Source organism: Artemia sp. Qi Xiang Cuo, chromosome 16 (assembly GCF_049724085.1).
Source record: "Artemia sp. Qi Xiang Cuo chromosome 16, ASM4972408v1, whole genome shotgun sequence".
NCBI lineage: Eukaryota > Metazoa > Arthropoda > Branchiopoda > Anostraca > Artemiidae > Artemia > Artemia sp. Qi Xiang Cuo.
This window is the reverse complement of record NC_142809.1, coordinates 59,708,923-59,725,177: the sequence shown is the minus strand read 5'-3', so window position 1 is coordinate 59,725,177 and position 16,255 is coordinate 59,708,923. Positions and strand designations below refer to the sequence as shown.

At 35.7% G+C, this 16,255-nt stretch overlaps 1 protein-coding gene across 2 annotated transcripts in view; it reads right to left on the bottom strand.

Annotated features, from left to right (window-relative positions):
- Ih (hyperpolarization activated cyclic nucleotide gated potassium channel Ih) overlaps positions 1-16,255 on the bottom strand; it is a 502,482-nt gene that overhangs the window by 11,500 nt on the left and 474,727 nt on the right. For both annotated transcript variants that reach the window (XM_089102539.1, XM_089102540.1), the window contains one exon: positions 5,160-5,436. In XM_089102539.1, coding sequence (XP_088958665.1) covers positions 5,160-5,436 — 277 coding nt within the window. The remainder of the gene's footprint in view (positions 1-5,159; positions 5,437-16,255) is intronic.

Below are 16,255 nucleotides of genomic sequence, written 5' to 3'. Positions count from 1 at the left end.
TATACGTATTAAAAATACATGAATATTGAAATTCGTTACGTATGTTAATTCGTAAGTTACGTATTTTTATTACTAATAAAAACGTTCGTAAATAAAATTAAACAACTTTCGAGAAAGCCATTTAACCAAATAAAAGTAAAATTAATATGCAAATTTTGTTTTAATTATTGATCTACGGTCAGCCAAAATCAAAACCGGTATTAATCTAGAAACGTTCAAAAATTAAATAAAACAAAACAAGTTTTTTTTAACTGAAAGTAAGGAGCGGCAATAAAACTTAAAACGAACAGGAATTGTTCCGTATATAAAAGCGGCTGTCCCCTCCTTAACGTCTCGCTCTTTACGCTAAAGTTTGACTCTTTCTCACAACTCTATTTTTTTTAAACAATAAAAAACTTTAGCGGAAAGAGCGACGTGTTGAGGAGGGGACAGCCCCTTTCATATACGGAATAATTTCTGTTGGTTTTAAGTTTGAATGTCGCTGCTTACTTTCAGTTAAAAAAACTTGTTTTTTTTTATTTAATAAACAAATAAATCAACACAAAGGAAGACGTCCTAAGGTCACCAGACAAGAGAGGACGGATAATCAACCATCATCATCATCATGATTTATAAGCATTATCATAGAATTAAAGCTTAAATTTATCTGTAAAGATAATTATTAAGAGGGACAAAGCTTTGGAGTAACCCGAGTATAAAGGAATTATGCGTTAGTTAATTCAAATCCAAGTTACACATGGGGGTTCTTGGTAAATAGGCCTATGCCTTCAAAACAGACATATAATTAATGGAAATAAAAAAGACAATAACGTATTGACAAATTTTTTGTATTTATTTATTGAATTGTCGGTAATTCTTATTTTATTTATATATTTTTTTGCTTTGGGATCAAGATATTATGTAAATATATTGTGTGAAATATTGTTGATTTTGTTTCTGGTTTTTGAAAATAAGTTATTATTACTGCTAATGCTTATAAGCCTTTTTTTTGTTTCAAAGGATAATGTTAGTCAAAATCCAGTCTGTGCAAAGTAATAGCTCAACAGACTGTAGCAAAGGGAGTAATCTTTGCAATATTATAGGATTAAAGCTTAAATTTCGCTGTAAACAATAATTAAAATGTATTTTTTTTTTGTTTCAAAGGATAATTTTAAGTTAAAATCCAGCCTGTGCAAAGTAAAGCTTTGGAAAGTTTTAGCAGGTTAAGTATGCTAGAGTTGGCTTTAAGCTGGTAGGCCTATTGGTAACAAAACCCTGCCTCCTTATCCGAAAAGAATATCCGAAAAGTATAGTATTCGAAAAGAATAGTATTTGTTGGTTTTGCGAAGGCTAAAAAAAAGGAAAAAAATCTCTAAATGCGCTAGCAAAGATGAGCTAGCAATTTCCTTTCGAAAACAATAAGCCTAAAAGTTCCCACTGTTTTAAGTTTTCAATTAAGTAAGAAAATTAAGAAAAGAAAATTAAGAAAATTAAGCGCAAGCACATTTTTGAATTTTAGTCGTTTGTTGACATAAAAGCTGGTGTCATTGCTTGAATTGCATTTCTGGTACATCTGTACTAACGACACGCCCATCTGCTCAAAGATAATATCACACTGGCACGTTTGTACACGTATTCTTTGAGAGAGTGAGCTATATAATTTTGTTTGCGAGGGGGGGGGGAATGGAAAAAAATTGGAAACCAAAAACAGATAAATTGTTTTAAAATAATTGGAAAAGTCATAACCATATTCATTTTTATTTCATTTGTTTTGTTTAGTCCTTTTTTATGGGGGAGAGGGAGATGGTGGGAGCCTTAGACTAACAGCCACTCTTGGACAAGTATTTTTTAGATTAAATAAGTGAATCAGGTGCGACAATAAGGGAGAGGTGTAGTTGGCTGGGGCAATCGCTGCTAGATTGAAGAAAATACCTTTTTGGGTGTTTTCATTAATTGAAACACCCATACCTTTTTTTTGTATATTCAATAAAAAGGAATCGAAAAAACAGCAAATATACCCTTTCCCTAGATGTTGAAAAATATATCCCCTTCCCCCTACTTTTTTGTGATTTGACGTCGTGGGTGTGAATCAAGGATACGTTGAACAATAAACTATCTTTCCGGTAATATTTGATATATCAATTTTCTACCAAGGTTTCATGGAAGGAACTACTACTACTACCAACAAATCACAGTAGCATCAAACTGCCTGAGGACAGCACAGCTGCGCACTTAATCTTTCCTTACGACATTCTCACACCCCATTCGGGAACGACTTGCTTTCCAATTGGCCCTAGACAGTTGGCCAATAAGGGCAATCTTAGGCAATATATTATCCTTCATCCACAGAACATGTCCAAGCCGTCTCGTCCTTTCTCTCATTATAATCCTAAAAATTGGATTGAACTACATTTTTCATACAGCTTAGTGTTTGAGATACGGTCAGTCAGTTGGGTTCCCAAAACAATTCGTAGGCAATTTCTCTGTGAAACATCTAGCAAATCCTCCTCCGTTTTTCGGAGCGCCCACGCTTCAGAACCATGCTTGACCACTGTCACCACTGTGTATTTGAATATTCTTATGTTAGTTCGTGGACTTATCTTCCTATTCTTCCAAAGTTTTTTAACTGTGAAAAAACACCCTGGGCCAAGGGAACCCTACCAAGGTAAATGAAGCTGTCCACTTGACTAATCTTTTAGTTACCCAACATGACCTATTCCCCTTCACTTATTCTGAGTGACTAAGTCTTCTAGACAATAATTTTCCAACAGATTCTTGTCCCCTGAATTCGCAAAACCTCTAAGATTTCATAAACATTTTCTTTAAGTATGCTTTAATCATCAGCATAATTTAAGTCTAGGATTAGATTATGCCTAAGATTATGCCATCAGATTAATCCTAAGTCTAGGATTAGGATTAGGATTAGATCATATTCTTCCCAATTTGACTCCATGTTCTCCCATTGCCTTTGCTGTGTTCATTAGGACAGAGTCCATCAATTTGATCCGTATAAACTGGGATAGAACGCGATCCTGCTTAACTGCGGATTTCATTCATAACCAGCTATTAACTTTATTTCCTACCTTAACCCCAGCAATTTTATTCTCGTACATAGTACTAATCACTTTAGTATATTAATCTGATTTACCATACAAGGATAGAACCTTTGCTAAAGTTATTCTATCAGCTGAATCAAGCGCTTGCTCATAATCTATAAAACTGAGGACTATAGGGGTTTGATGACTAAGGCACTCCTCAATTTTTAATCTAAGAATGAAAATTTAGTTGAAGTATCCCTACCCTTCCTGAAATCACACTGTTCTTCTCTTAGAACTGCATCTAAAGTATCTCTAATCTTCCGTCTTCCATATTTTTCCGAACAGAACTCAAGAACAGAGCGCTGGCATAAAAATCAGACCTACGATTAGTATTAAACAAAAAAAGACCTACCACATCTGTTGTTTACTTGTTTATTATAAAAAAAATCACAATTGAAGCTGGTATCAGGTATTTTTCGCGTGTTATGCGCAACAGTTCAAGAAGAAGAAATAAGTGCTGTATCTCTGAGTGCCGCATCTCGGAGTGCCGCGAAATTCAAGAAATCTGACAGGCCATTACGACTGCAAAATACCAAGAACAGTGAGTATGAAATATAATCGTTTGAATTGGTTATGTAGAAACGTACGCAACAGTACATCTTAAAAAAGTAAAAAGAAAATGGGACTTTAGTGAAAACGGTCTTCGTATGCAGTTCTTGGTAGTAGCTTTAAATGAAAAATGAACAAACGCGAGTGAAAAATCAGCTTAAGAAGGTGTAACACTATTTTGAATGTTGAAATGTGGGAATCACCAGATTGTTGATGTTTAGAATTTTACGGACTGAAAGCATTGTCAAATTTAAGCAATTATTTCATTTTCGCCGTTCGCACTTTACACTGTCATTTATGGTTGTAAGCGAGGATTATGACGTCCTTCGTCTTGCATGCAAAGATGTAGTTTTTACTCAAAAAATTGATTTCACTTTAAACATTGTGATTTGTTAATTACAAAAAAATAGATGCACCAATTTCTTTTGAAATGAGCCCTTTATAATAACCCAATGTCCCGCTAGCAGCGGGACAAAACAGAAAAAAAGATGACGTATCAGTGTTACCCATACAAAAAAAAAAGATTTTCCTTGTTGTTGAAGCCAGGGGACTGTATGTTTCATGTCTGCGGTTTTCTGCCATGCCAATTCCAATGGTTGACTTTTTCTTTCGATCTAGCTTGGTGTCAAAACAGTTAATTTTGGGTTACTATTGGTCAAGGTTCGTCCTTTTCTAGTTTGCAGCTACCACTGCAACCACAATTGCAGCTACTGCGGTATAAGCCTAGGTTTCCAGCCGTATATAAGGAAGCATGTTAAGAAACAATTCCTGCTTCATGATATGCAGAATAATTCTTGTTAATATATTTTGCAGGGGGAGAACCTTTATATTCACTATTTTCTTTCTGTTTCCAGTTTTTCTATCACATTTCTAAATATTTGTGTCTATTCTCTAAGTCTGGAAAATTGTTTATAAACAAACACCCAACAACCATCTAATAGTCTAACCCAACGTAACTTAACCTAATTTATCACTGTTTGTCAATTGATGTTTTTGTGAGAAATTATTAGATGGCACCGTGGTGTTTAATTACATATATAGGTTCCTTAAAAACGGAAAAATGCAGTCGACTCCATGTTTATTTTTCAGAATTGTGTTTAAAAAATTTTGTACAAGAGTCAAAGAAGTAAAGATAAAGGTTTCCCCCCTGCAAAATGTATTAACTAGGATTATTTTGCATATTATGAAGTAAGAATTATTTTCTTAGAATGTTTCAATATGTACGGCTGGAATCCTAGATTTATGTTCTTTATTTTGTTCCTTACTTCTTTGCCAATATTTTTCTGAACTCATTACTAGTTATTTACTTAGTTTATTTAATTAGTAAATTTTTGCTTATTTGTTTTTCACAGTTCAACGTAGTAACAGTGACTATAAATAGACCTAAGATGACTCCAGGGAGCAAATATTTTTATTTGGATGTTCGTAGAAATGTTCGGCAAAAGATAAAAAATTCAGAAATAGGATGAAAACGAACCACCACATCTGGTATTCATTTAGCATCCGACAAAATATAAATAAGAAAATACAAACCTTTCAGCAGCCACACTTTCCATTGTTCTTCGCATCAGTGGATACTGTTCTAAGACAGTATTAAAGTGTTCAACAGATAACGAGAACAAATTACAATAAGTCTCTGCACGAACTGATGCCACTCGCTTTGCATTTGTTAGCAGACAAATTTCACCGAAATAAGATCCGTCACTTAGACTAGTTGCAACTTCACCATTATTCATAACTATATCCACAATACCTTCTTGAATGAAATACATTTTGTTACCAATTGTACCTTCTTTAATAATAATATCCCCTGAAAAACAGTAAATAATTTTAATTTCATAAGACAAACACGTTAAATTCCGTTTACCTACAAGAGGAGACAATCCACCCTGAGGATATAATGAACAGCTTTTTAAGATGCTGTACGATAATTTAGAATGGTCTTTGAGGGGTATTATCCCTGAAAACCCCTCTATTGATTCCTTAAATAGAAATTCAACGAATAGAACTACAAGAAAGAAACCTAGGTAAGGGGTTGACCAGTGGCATACCATGCCCAAGCGTTCCTGCTCTTTTTAGCGGTCCTGCAAAATAAATTTTGTAATAAAATGTGGCCATTTCAATTTTTTAATCCTAGATTTTGTAATATCTAGGGAATTCCAGAAGATTTTTTGCAGTCTTTGTTACCGCTGTAATTTGACTGACCTCCGTTGTGTGAGTCCCATTTGTTAATGATTAAAATGTCTTATTTTCACAACATTTCATAACTAAATCACTTTTAGACTGACATAAATACTGAGCAACCAGGGCTAGTAGTAACGAATACCCTAAAAATAGAAGTTTTGATAACAATATGCAAAAAAAACTTCTGTTTTATGTTGATTCTAAGATATATAATCTTCATCAAGTTTAAATTTACACATCAAAAGCTGCAAGACCGAGAAAATTTGCTAATGGAACACGCATGGCTGTTACTTAATTATGTAACATCGTAATTAAAGAAAAATGAATTACTTGGGAAAAATCGAGAAAAGAAGTTTACGTTAATATGAAGTTAGAAAACAAGTGACAGAGAGAATCCCATATATAGAAGCATGCCTGGTGCGGAGAACCAGGAAGCGAGAAAAGCCTACCTAATTTAAAGTCTTTTTTATCATTCTTAATTTACAATTTCAAACTTAAGGAATTTCCTTTATTTGGAATTTGGAAGAGAAATCATAAGTGGAAACAATCAATATATCAACTTAATAAATATGGATTCCACTGTGAAAATTGTTAAAACAAACACGGATCCGTGAACTTCTCAGGGAACAATATGATTTTCATAAAGGGCTTTATATTTGTCAGAGAATAGGCCCGTGTTTCCAATAGGCTAGGCAATTTCTGAGAACTGGCCATCAGCTACCTGAAGTACGTGCTGGAGACCTATTTGTTCTGCACTTCTGATTCGCTTCCACAAGGCCACATCCCTTGGTACCAAGCATGTCATACTTAACGTCACCTATGGTATACTTCCATCATTCGTAGTGTGCACCATCTGGTGCAAATGATTTATGAAAATGTGCAACACCTTAACAATTTTAGACCCAGAGACTATGCATACCAATTTATCTTTGAAACCAAAATAGATTAGGGGTATTTATCTTGATATATATATATATATATATATATATATATATATATATATATATATATATATATATATATATATATATATATATATATATATATATATATATATATATGTATATATATACATATATAATTGTAGGTTTCTCCTAGCAACGAACGGGGAAAAAACTATAGGAGAAAAACTGATCAATAGCCATAAAGCATCGAGTTGATTAAGAATGTATTGATTTGCAATTCAATGTTGCAAGTTCAACAAAACTTGACAACAGTGAAAGATTAGTGTCTCCTTGGATGTTGGAAAAACAGATTAAACTCGGTAGCAATATGTCTAAGACAGCAAAAATGCAAAAAGAACAATGTAATTTAAATATAGTTAGTTTACTTAATGCAAGTTTCGTGGCCTATATGTTTTTCAGGCTTGTGTTATAGAATATTTGATTAAGTAAGTAAAAGTAAGTATGACGGCACTAGACCCTCAAGGTCCAAACCGGCGGTGCTGATCTCCGTTTCGTGGCCCTTCAGCCAGGAAGTGGAATGGGGGGCTGGGGGCCAGCCATCCTGTGCTTTCGCACACCCTTCCTGCTTACCTTCCCCAGATTTCTCTAGGTACCCATTTAGAGCTGGGTCGTCTCTGGCTAAGCTTACAGAGTCATACCACTGACCCGCGTCTCACACCAAATAACTGGCCACGCCAGGGATCGAACCCATGCCCCCTGGACAAAGAATTCTCAACCCAGCGCACGTCCACTTATATTTGATTGAATTTATTTTCATTCCAGATCGTTAATGATGTAGGCCTTATTACGTATCGTAGGCCTTATTATAACTGACATTTTCCCACTGCTGATATAATTGCGAAAAACATTTGCTAGGTTGTTCTGAAAGTTAATTTTAGTTGAATAATGAATTGTAGGAGGTCCACTGATCGTAAGTTTGAAATTAAATAAAAAAATAAATTTTTTCACCTGGAAGAAGGGAGCAACATTAAAACTTAGAACAAACAAAATTATTACGTATATAAGGGGTGTTACCCTCTCTTCAACACCTCTCTCTTCCCGCTAAATTTTATTAGTAATTAAAAAGAAAACACTTCTTGTTGTTATAATTAAACGACCCTTGTGTTGAAAAAGTCGTTCTTATAGAAAGAATTGGGACAATTTCAAACATAGAAGTAAAGAGCGAGGTGTCAAGTAGGGGAAAACACTCCTCATATACGTAATAATTCCTGTTCGTTTTAGGTTTTAATGTTGTTCCTTACTTTCAGTTGAAAAAACTTTTTTTTTATTTAATTTCTGATCGTTTTTTAAGTAATGCCAGAAAATCTGGCTCCAACTCCAAAGAAAAATCCTCCATCCTTACTGAAATATCCTCTATATAATTCAATACTGGTGAGAATTAAGCTGGACAATTATCCTTAACATCTCCGCGCGCAAAATTGAGTCGGCAAAGAGAAAGTAAGACATATAAAAGGAATTTCGTATAGGAATTCTTGCCAATTCTCCCAATGTAAAATTTCCCCTGAAAAATTCACCCTTTGGAAGATTCCTTCCCCATTGAAAATCCCCCCCAAAAGAAATTCCCCCTCCCCACCTAAAAATGTTTGCATGCTTCCCAATAACAAATACTATACGTAAAAAAAGGGAAAATTTTATAACTTAAAGACCTTCTGCCAAGGGGCATCATGTTAAGTTCAAAGGCATAGTTATTGGGTCTTTAAAATATGTTGAATAAAATGGTTATCTCCAAACTTTGATTGGACGGTCTTGTGAAAAAAAGGGAGTGGGAGGGGTCCTAGTTGTCCTGCAGTCTTTTTGGTCGCCTAAAAGTGGTACTAGAAATTTTAATGTCCGCTTGAAAGAGCCCTCTCACGATATTCTAGGACCACTGGGTCGATACGATCCACCCTGATTAAAAAAAAAAAAAACAGGCATCCGTGATCTTTTTTCTGGCAAAAATACAAAATTCCATATTTTTGAAGATAGGAGCTTGAAACCTTTTCACTAAAGTTCTTTGATACACTGAGTCTGATGGTGTGATTTTCATTAAGATTCTTTGTATTTTAGGGGGTGTTTTTTCCCTTTTTGAAAATCAGCTTAATTTTCTCAGGCTCGTAGCCTTTGGTGGGTAACGCTACACTTAACGAAAATTAAATATTTAGAATTACATAATAAGCCAATGCTTTTGATAAATCGATTGGTATCAAAATTCCGTTTTTCAAAGTTTCGGTTACTATTGAGTCGCGTCGCTCCTTACTTACAGTTCGTTACCACAAACTTTTTGATATATTTATTTTGTCATTTAGCAATCTTCTCTGAATTTCAGCCAAAACTGATCCTATTGTAACTCTCCCCATACCTAGTTCAACCCAATTTGAGCTTAATATCACTCGCATTATATCTATTTCAGCAATTTACCCAGTGAAACACATACTTAGAGACATATATCTAATGTTGTAGCCTCATTCGCTCCTGCATCCGCTCCGCTCCTGCAGCAGAATCGACTGAAAAGTCGATTCTGCTGCCAAATGGCACTTTATTCTGAAGCTATCAAGATGTTTTTAGAAGAAAAATTCCGATATAAGTGAAATCGTATTATCTGAAAGAAGTTTTAAAGTCCAAGTTGGTGAGGAATCATTTCATATTTTTCCACTAGAAAATATAGGGTATCTCAGGGATCTGTATTGAAGACGATACTTTTTTTAATTTATATAAATGATGTTCCAAATTGCATGCCTTCAGAAGAAGAATTACCATACCAATGTTGCGGATGACACAACAATTAGGCTGAAGGCGAGCAATGAGGAGGACATACGATTGTCCCTTGAAACTGTTGCTCTGATTGTAAATTCTTGGTTTCATGATAATCGACTAATACCTAGCTTAGAGAAGTCGGGATTTATCGTTTTGGGGAGAAGTTCGAAGTCAGTGAGGCGTGTGTCATTTCAAACTATTAATTAAAAGAACTGCTTCCACAAAATAAGTTTTTCAAAGAAAAGTAAAGAACCCCATTAAACAAAAATGAGCAAAAATAAAAGCAAATAATCTACCATGCGTGAAACTACCACAAATCAGCATCGATAAATAAATGAAACCCAAAACGAACAAAAATTACAATAAATAACCAAGTCAAACTCAAAACAAGCAGAAATTAACAGAAGTTGGGCTCAAAACTCCTATGCTTAGAACATTATTTGCACTTTTCTGAAAAACATTAATATGCTTTTACTTTTATAACTTTAATAAATAAAATAATATTTACATTTTGGTTACCAAATATCAATTTATGTATATTAAACTGACAATGCACTTTTATTTGTATTTTTTTTACCCTCCAATCACTTTCGACTATTAAAAAGGGCACTAGCCCTCTCAATTTCCAATTGAATGAGCCCCTTTTGAAGCTTTTACGACAACTCTATCTAGAGAAACCTCATATGTCCCAAGGGCATAACTCACAACCTTTGCCCTGGGGGCTCTGGGGGTTTGTCATCCTTAAATACATAATTTCCAGAACTTTCAACTTCGTTGAATAAAATGACAATCTCGAAGCATTGATTGAATGTGTTTGGGGAAATGGTGGGTGTGAGAGGGGGGTCAATTACTCTCCAATCACTTTCGACTATTAAAAATGGCAATTTCAATTTCCAAACAAATGAGCCCTTTCGAAATTTCTACAAAAACTTTCTATATAAACCTTATATGCCCCCAGGGCATAACTTACAACCCTTGCACTGAGGGCTCTGAGGGGCTTATTATCCTAAAATACCTAATTTCCTGAACTTATGACTACGTTAAACAAAATGGATATCTAAAAATTTTGATTGGATGTGTTTGGGGAAATGCTGGGCGTGAGAGGGGGGTTAGTTACCCTTCAATCATTTTCAACTATCTAAGGGAACTAGCCCTTTCAATTTCCAATTGAATGAGTCCCCTTTGATGTTTTTACAACATCACTTTCTGTAAAAACGTTAATTTCCAATCGAAAGAGCTATTTTTCAAGTTTCTATGACAGAGATTTCAATAAAAACTTATATGCCCCTAGGGCATAACTTATAACCCTTGCCCTGAAGACTGTGGGGGGAGTGTCCTGCTCAAAGGTACAATTTCCTGAACTGGAAACTGCGTGAAACAAAATGGCTATATCAAAATTTTGATTGGATGTTTTCGGGGAAATGACGGGCGTGGAAGGGATGTTAGTTGCCTTCCAATCAGTTTTGACTATTTAAAAGGGCTCTAGCCATTTCAATTTCCAATCGAATGAGCCGTTTTTGAAGTTTCTAACGACAACACGTTCTATAAGAGCCTTATATGCCCCAGGTCATAAATCACAACCCTTGCCCTGAGGGCTGTAGGGGGGTTGTCATCCTCAAAGACCTAATTTCTAGAACTTTCAACTACGCTGAGCAAAATGGCTATCTTAAAATTTTGATTGGATGTGTTGGTGGGCCTTAGAAGGTGGGCCTTAGAAGGGGTGGGCCTTAGTTAGTTGCTTCAATCACTTTCGACTATTAAAAAGGGCACTAGCCCTTTGAATTTCCAATCGAATAAGCATTTTTTTATGTTTCTACGACAACACTTTCTATATAAACCTTATAAGCACCCAGGGCATAATTTACAACCCTTCCCCTGAGGGCTGGTGAGGGGGGGGGGAGTGTCCTGCTGAAAGGTATAATTTCCTGAACTTTAAACCGCGTGGAACAAAATGGCTATCTCAAAATTTTGATTGGATGTGTCTGGGGAAATGGTTGCGTAGAAGGGGTGTTAGCTGCCTTCCAATCACTTTCGACTATTAAGAAGGGCTCTAGCCATTTCAATTTCCAATCGAATGAGCCCTTTTTGAAGTTTCTACGACAACGCCTTTCATAAAAACCTTATTTGCCCCCAGGGCATAACTTACAACCCATGCCCTGAGGGCTCGGGGGGGGGGGCAAGTTCTGGAATACCTCAATTTCCAATCGAAAGAGCCCTTTTTCAAGTTTCTACGACAAACATTTCAATAAAAAATTATATGCCCCTAGGGCATAACTTATAAACCTTGCCCTAAAGACTGTGGGGGAGTGTCCTTCTCAAAGATTCAATTTCCTGAACTGTAAACAGCGTCAAACAAAATGGCCATCACAAAATTTTGATTGGATGTGTTTGGGGAAATGGTGGGCGTGGAAGGGGTTTTATTTGCCTTCCAATCAGTTTCAACTATTAAAAAGGGCTCTAGGCATTTCAGTTTCCAATTGAATGAGCCCTTTTCGAAGCTTCTACGACAACTTCTTCGATAATAAATAATACATTGTGCCAACATCGTTCTTATATACCCCGGGGACATAACTTAAAACCCTTCCCTGAGGGTTGTGGGGGAGTGTCCTCCTCAAAAACATAATTTCTATCGATAAATCAACTGGGCTGAACAAAATGTCTATCTCAAAATTTTGATTGGATGTGTTTGAGGAAATGCTTGGGGCGGATGGGGTGTTAGCTGCCTTCCAATCACTTTTGACGATTAAAAAGGGCACTAGCCATTCTAATTTCCAATCGAATTAGCGCTTTTCGAAGTTTCTACGACAACTCGTTCGATACGAAGTGCCCTGGTATGGAAAAAAAAATAAATAATAATAATAATAACACATTGTGCCAACATCGTTCTTTACTTAGGCAGCACGATTGCGCTGCCTACGATTAATATTGTTTTTTCTTCATAAAAAGAGTAAATGTATTCAGATATTTAGGTATATATATAGATTCAAATTTGTCGTTTTAAGAACATATTCGTAAACTCGTGGCAACAGTGTCCAGGAATCTCGGTTGTTTGCATCGATTTAAGTTTCTGTTTCCGTATCAGATCATGAGGACTTAATATTTTTCATTAGTTGAATGCTATTTTCAATATTGCCTTTCTGGATATTGACTTTCCCTTCACATTGATTAGGACTCCAAATTGTTCAAAACAAATCAATAAGAATTCTGGACCATTTTTTAATACACCCTAGGAAGACAGAAAAATTGTCTGAAACTAAAACATTATTTTTTATTTCTGGGTATTCTTGATGTAAAACAAAGTTTTCACCTTAACTTGGGCATGTGGTTTTTAAACATCCAAAGTAGTGATAATTTTTTCCATAGTATGAAGCTTTTGGTTGAAAAAAAAGCATAGCTATTTATCAAGAGCACGGAATAAGTATCTTTTCCCGTTTGTTAAAAAGGAGAGATCAAGACTAAGTCTGAGATATCAAATTCCCCATATATTTGATGTAACAAGTGAATCACCTTGTTGAATTTATATAAAAAGAAATTAAAATATATAGTTCTTTCCGCCTAAAGCAGCAATGATTGAATGCATTATTAATTTATTTATAATTTGTTTTGTAAATCCCTTCCCGATCTCCGTTAGTTAATGTTTTCTTTTGTTTTTTGTTTTTTTCTTCTCTTCTCTTTCTTTCTTTCTTTCTTTCTCCTTCTGTACTCCGTGACAGTTATTGAAGTGCATTTTTTTTTCTTTATCATGGTTGCAGCGGTAGCGCTGAAACCTAGCATAGAGCGAACCATAGCCAATAGTAACGAAATGTTAAAAAACTCATTTCAAAAAAAAGACTGCCTAATAAAAAAAAATTGCCGTCTGACACTGACCCAGGAATAGTAGCCAGGAATAGTTCGGTTCGTCTTAAAAGTAGAAGTTTATTGCGAAAAGAAATTTATGATGGTTTCGAAAAAAGTCTCGAACCCGTTAAAAATGGCGTCAGATCAAAATGAAAAGTCTACTATTGGAATCAGCACTATGGAAAACATATTTATGGGAAATTATATCCCCCTCCTTAGCACTGATCTGTCTCCCGTTTTTAATTTTTCTTTTTTTTTCTAGCGCGGCTAGGGGGCGACCAGAACATCATAGAGAGATGGATTATAGCTCTTTCGAATGGAAATTAAATTTTCTAGGGCCATTTTCAAGTGATCAAAATATTGGAGGGCACCTAGCCCCAGCCCCTCCTTAAAGTTTCCCTTTCCGACGGCATCCAATCACAAGTTTGAGATAGCCATTTTGTTCTACATAGTTCAAAGGTCAAATATCTTTGGTTTTGGTGATGATATGACCCTCCATAGTCCCTGGGGAAAGGGCTGCACACTGTATCGGTATCGGATGTATTTATACCATGCGTATCGATATGAGCGTATTTTTATTGGACGTATTGGTATCGCAGCTATCTAGACTGATTTTTAATAGCTTAAATAAAAGATATTTCTCATATCTACGTCCAGTGGCGTAATTTCGCCAAAATCCTGGAGGAGGGGCAAAGTTGGAGCCAATTTCCCCTAATCAAGGGAAAATGATAGTGAAAACTGAAAGGGGGCCAACTTGGGTCTGGTGGGGGCAGTTTCCTCCCCCTGCCCCATAGCAAACTACGTCCCTTTCTTCGTCCTTTCTATATTTTCCACCATCAGCAAGTTCCAATTGACACTAAAAACGGCACCTTTGGTCCCATGTCTCAAGTAGAAAAGCTTGGCCTAGTGGGCTACACGAACTTTTTAAGAGTGACATTTAATGGCTCATTTGAAAGCTGTTGCTCATATGTATGTGATGTTCAACATTTCTACTATCCGTAAGTATGATATAGCACTAAAAACAACACTTTTGATGTCAATTCTTAAGTAAAAAAGCTTTGAAGTATAAAACGATACCATCATTGTAATCATCATGGTTGCAGCGGTAGCTGTAAAGTAGTAAAGAGTGAACCACAGCCCATAATAACCAAAAGATAAGAAATGTGCTTAGAAAAAAATACCAAGTGGAAATAAATTGACTCTGATTCAGGTATGGTAACTATTATTTTGGTTCGTCTTATAAGTAAAAGTTTATTTCGAAAAAAATTTATGATGATTTCGAAAAAAAAGTCTTAATCCCCTCAAAAAGGGCGTCTGATCAAAATTAAAAGCCTACCATTGGAGTCAGCATGGTTGAAAACCTAGTTACGGGAAATTACAGTGCCCCTCCTTGAACAACAAGGAAAATCACTTTTTTGCATTGGTAGCTCTTTTTTTTCTAGCAAGGCTAGAGGGTGACCAGAACATCATAGAGAGATTAGCTCATTCGAACGGAAATTAATTTTGCTATTGCCCTTTTTAAGTGACCAAAAAGATTGGAGGGCAACTATACACCTCCCTCCCTAAGGACGCCCTCCCCCCAAAGTCATCCAATCACAATTTTGAGATAGCCATTTTGTTCAACATAATTCAAAGGTTAAATATATTTTGTTTTGGTGATGATACGATCCTCCATAGCCCCTGGGGAAAGGGCTGCACATTGTATCGGTATCGGACGTACTGATATCAAGTGTATGGGTATTGACATATTGTTATTGGTCATATTGGTATCGCAGGTATCTAGACAGATTTTTAGTAGCTCATATAAAAGATATTGCTCATTTCTACGTCCTTCCTATAAATTGAACCATCAGCAAATTCAAAATGACACTTAAAACGGCACTTTTGGTGCCATGTCAAGTGAAAAAGCTGGGGCTAGTGAGCTACCAGTACTTCTTAGAGTAAAGTTTAATGGCTCATTTGAAAGCTATTGCTCGTATCCACGTGGTTTATCAGTTCTACCATCCGTAAGTGTGATATAGCACTAAAAACAACACTTTTGATATCACTTCTTAAGTTAGAAAATCTTGGAAGTATAAAACGAAATCACCATTGTAATAATTATGGTACTAATATATCAAATCTCTTTTAGAAGCGTGGTTCTGTTGGTACATCGTTCGACTTCGAAATACAGTGTCTTGCGTTCATTCCTGCTTGGGTGTTTTTTTGTTGTTTTTTTTTTGGTTTTCTCCCTTCTATACGATAATTTTCAGATTAATTCAATGTTTTTGTAAAAGTGATGCACTCATTTTTGAAAGCATGTCCAAGGAAGGTATTTGGTCAAATATTTTGATTCAAAAGGGAATAGAGGTCATTCAGTTCATGGTTTGCAACGACATTTTGAGTAGGTCTCTAAATCCATACCCCAACGAATGACACAATTTTTTCAAAATTATGTGGGGGGGGGGGGTCAAAGTTTGAACCAATTTTCCCAAATCAAGTGAAAATGACAGAAAAACTGAAAAACTAGCCGTATAATAATGAAAAAGGTAAAGCTGTACTAAAGAAAACTGACCTATTTCAGTGGATGCTTGAATTATGCAGGCTCATGTTAGTTTTGACAACATTTCTGGAAAAAACTAAATTTCAGCTGGGAGGAGGGGGGCTAATTGGGGTCTGGAGGAAAACTGAGGTCTTGGAGGGGATGTTTCCCCCTTTGTCCCATAGTAAATTACACCCCTGACCCCAATCCCTTGCCCCTAAGTGGTTGGAGAAGTGTAGGCATGTGGTTCTGGAACCACTGAAAGCTGTATATTAGAAGGGTTACTTTTGTTATATGTACTTACTTATTCAAATTATTTAATTGACAATTCCACCGTAGTATTCCCTTCATACGTAAGATTGTGCATCCAAAGAGGAAGAAAGACAAGT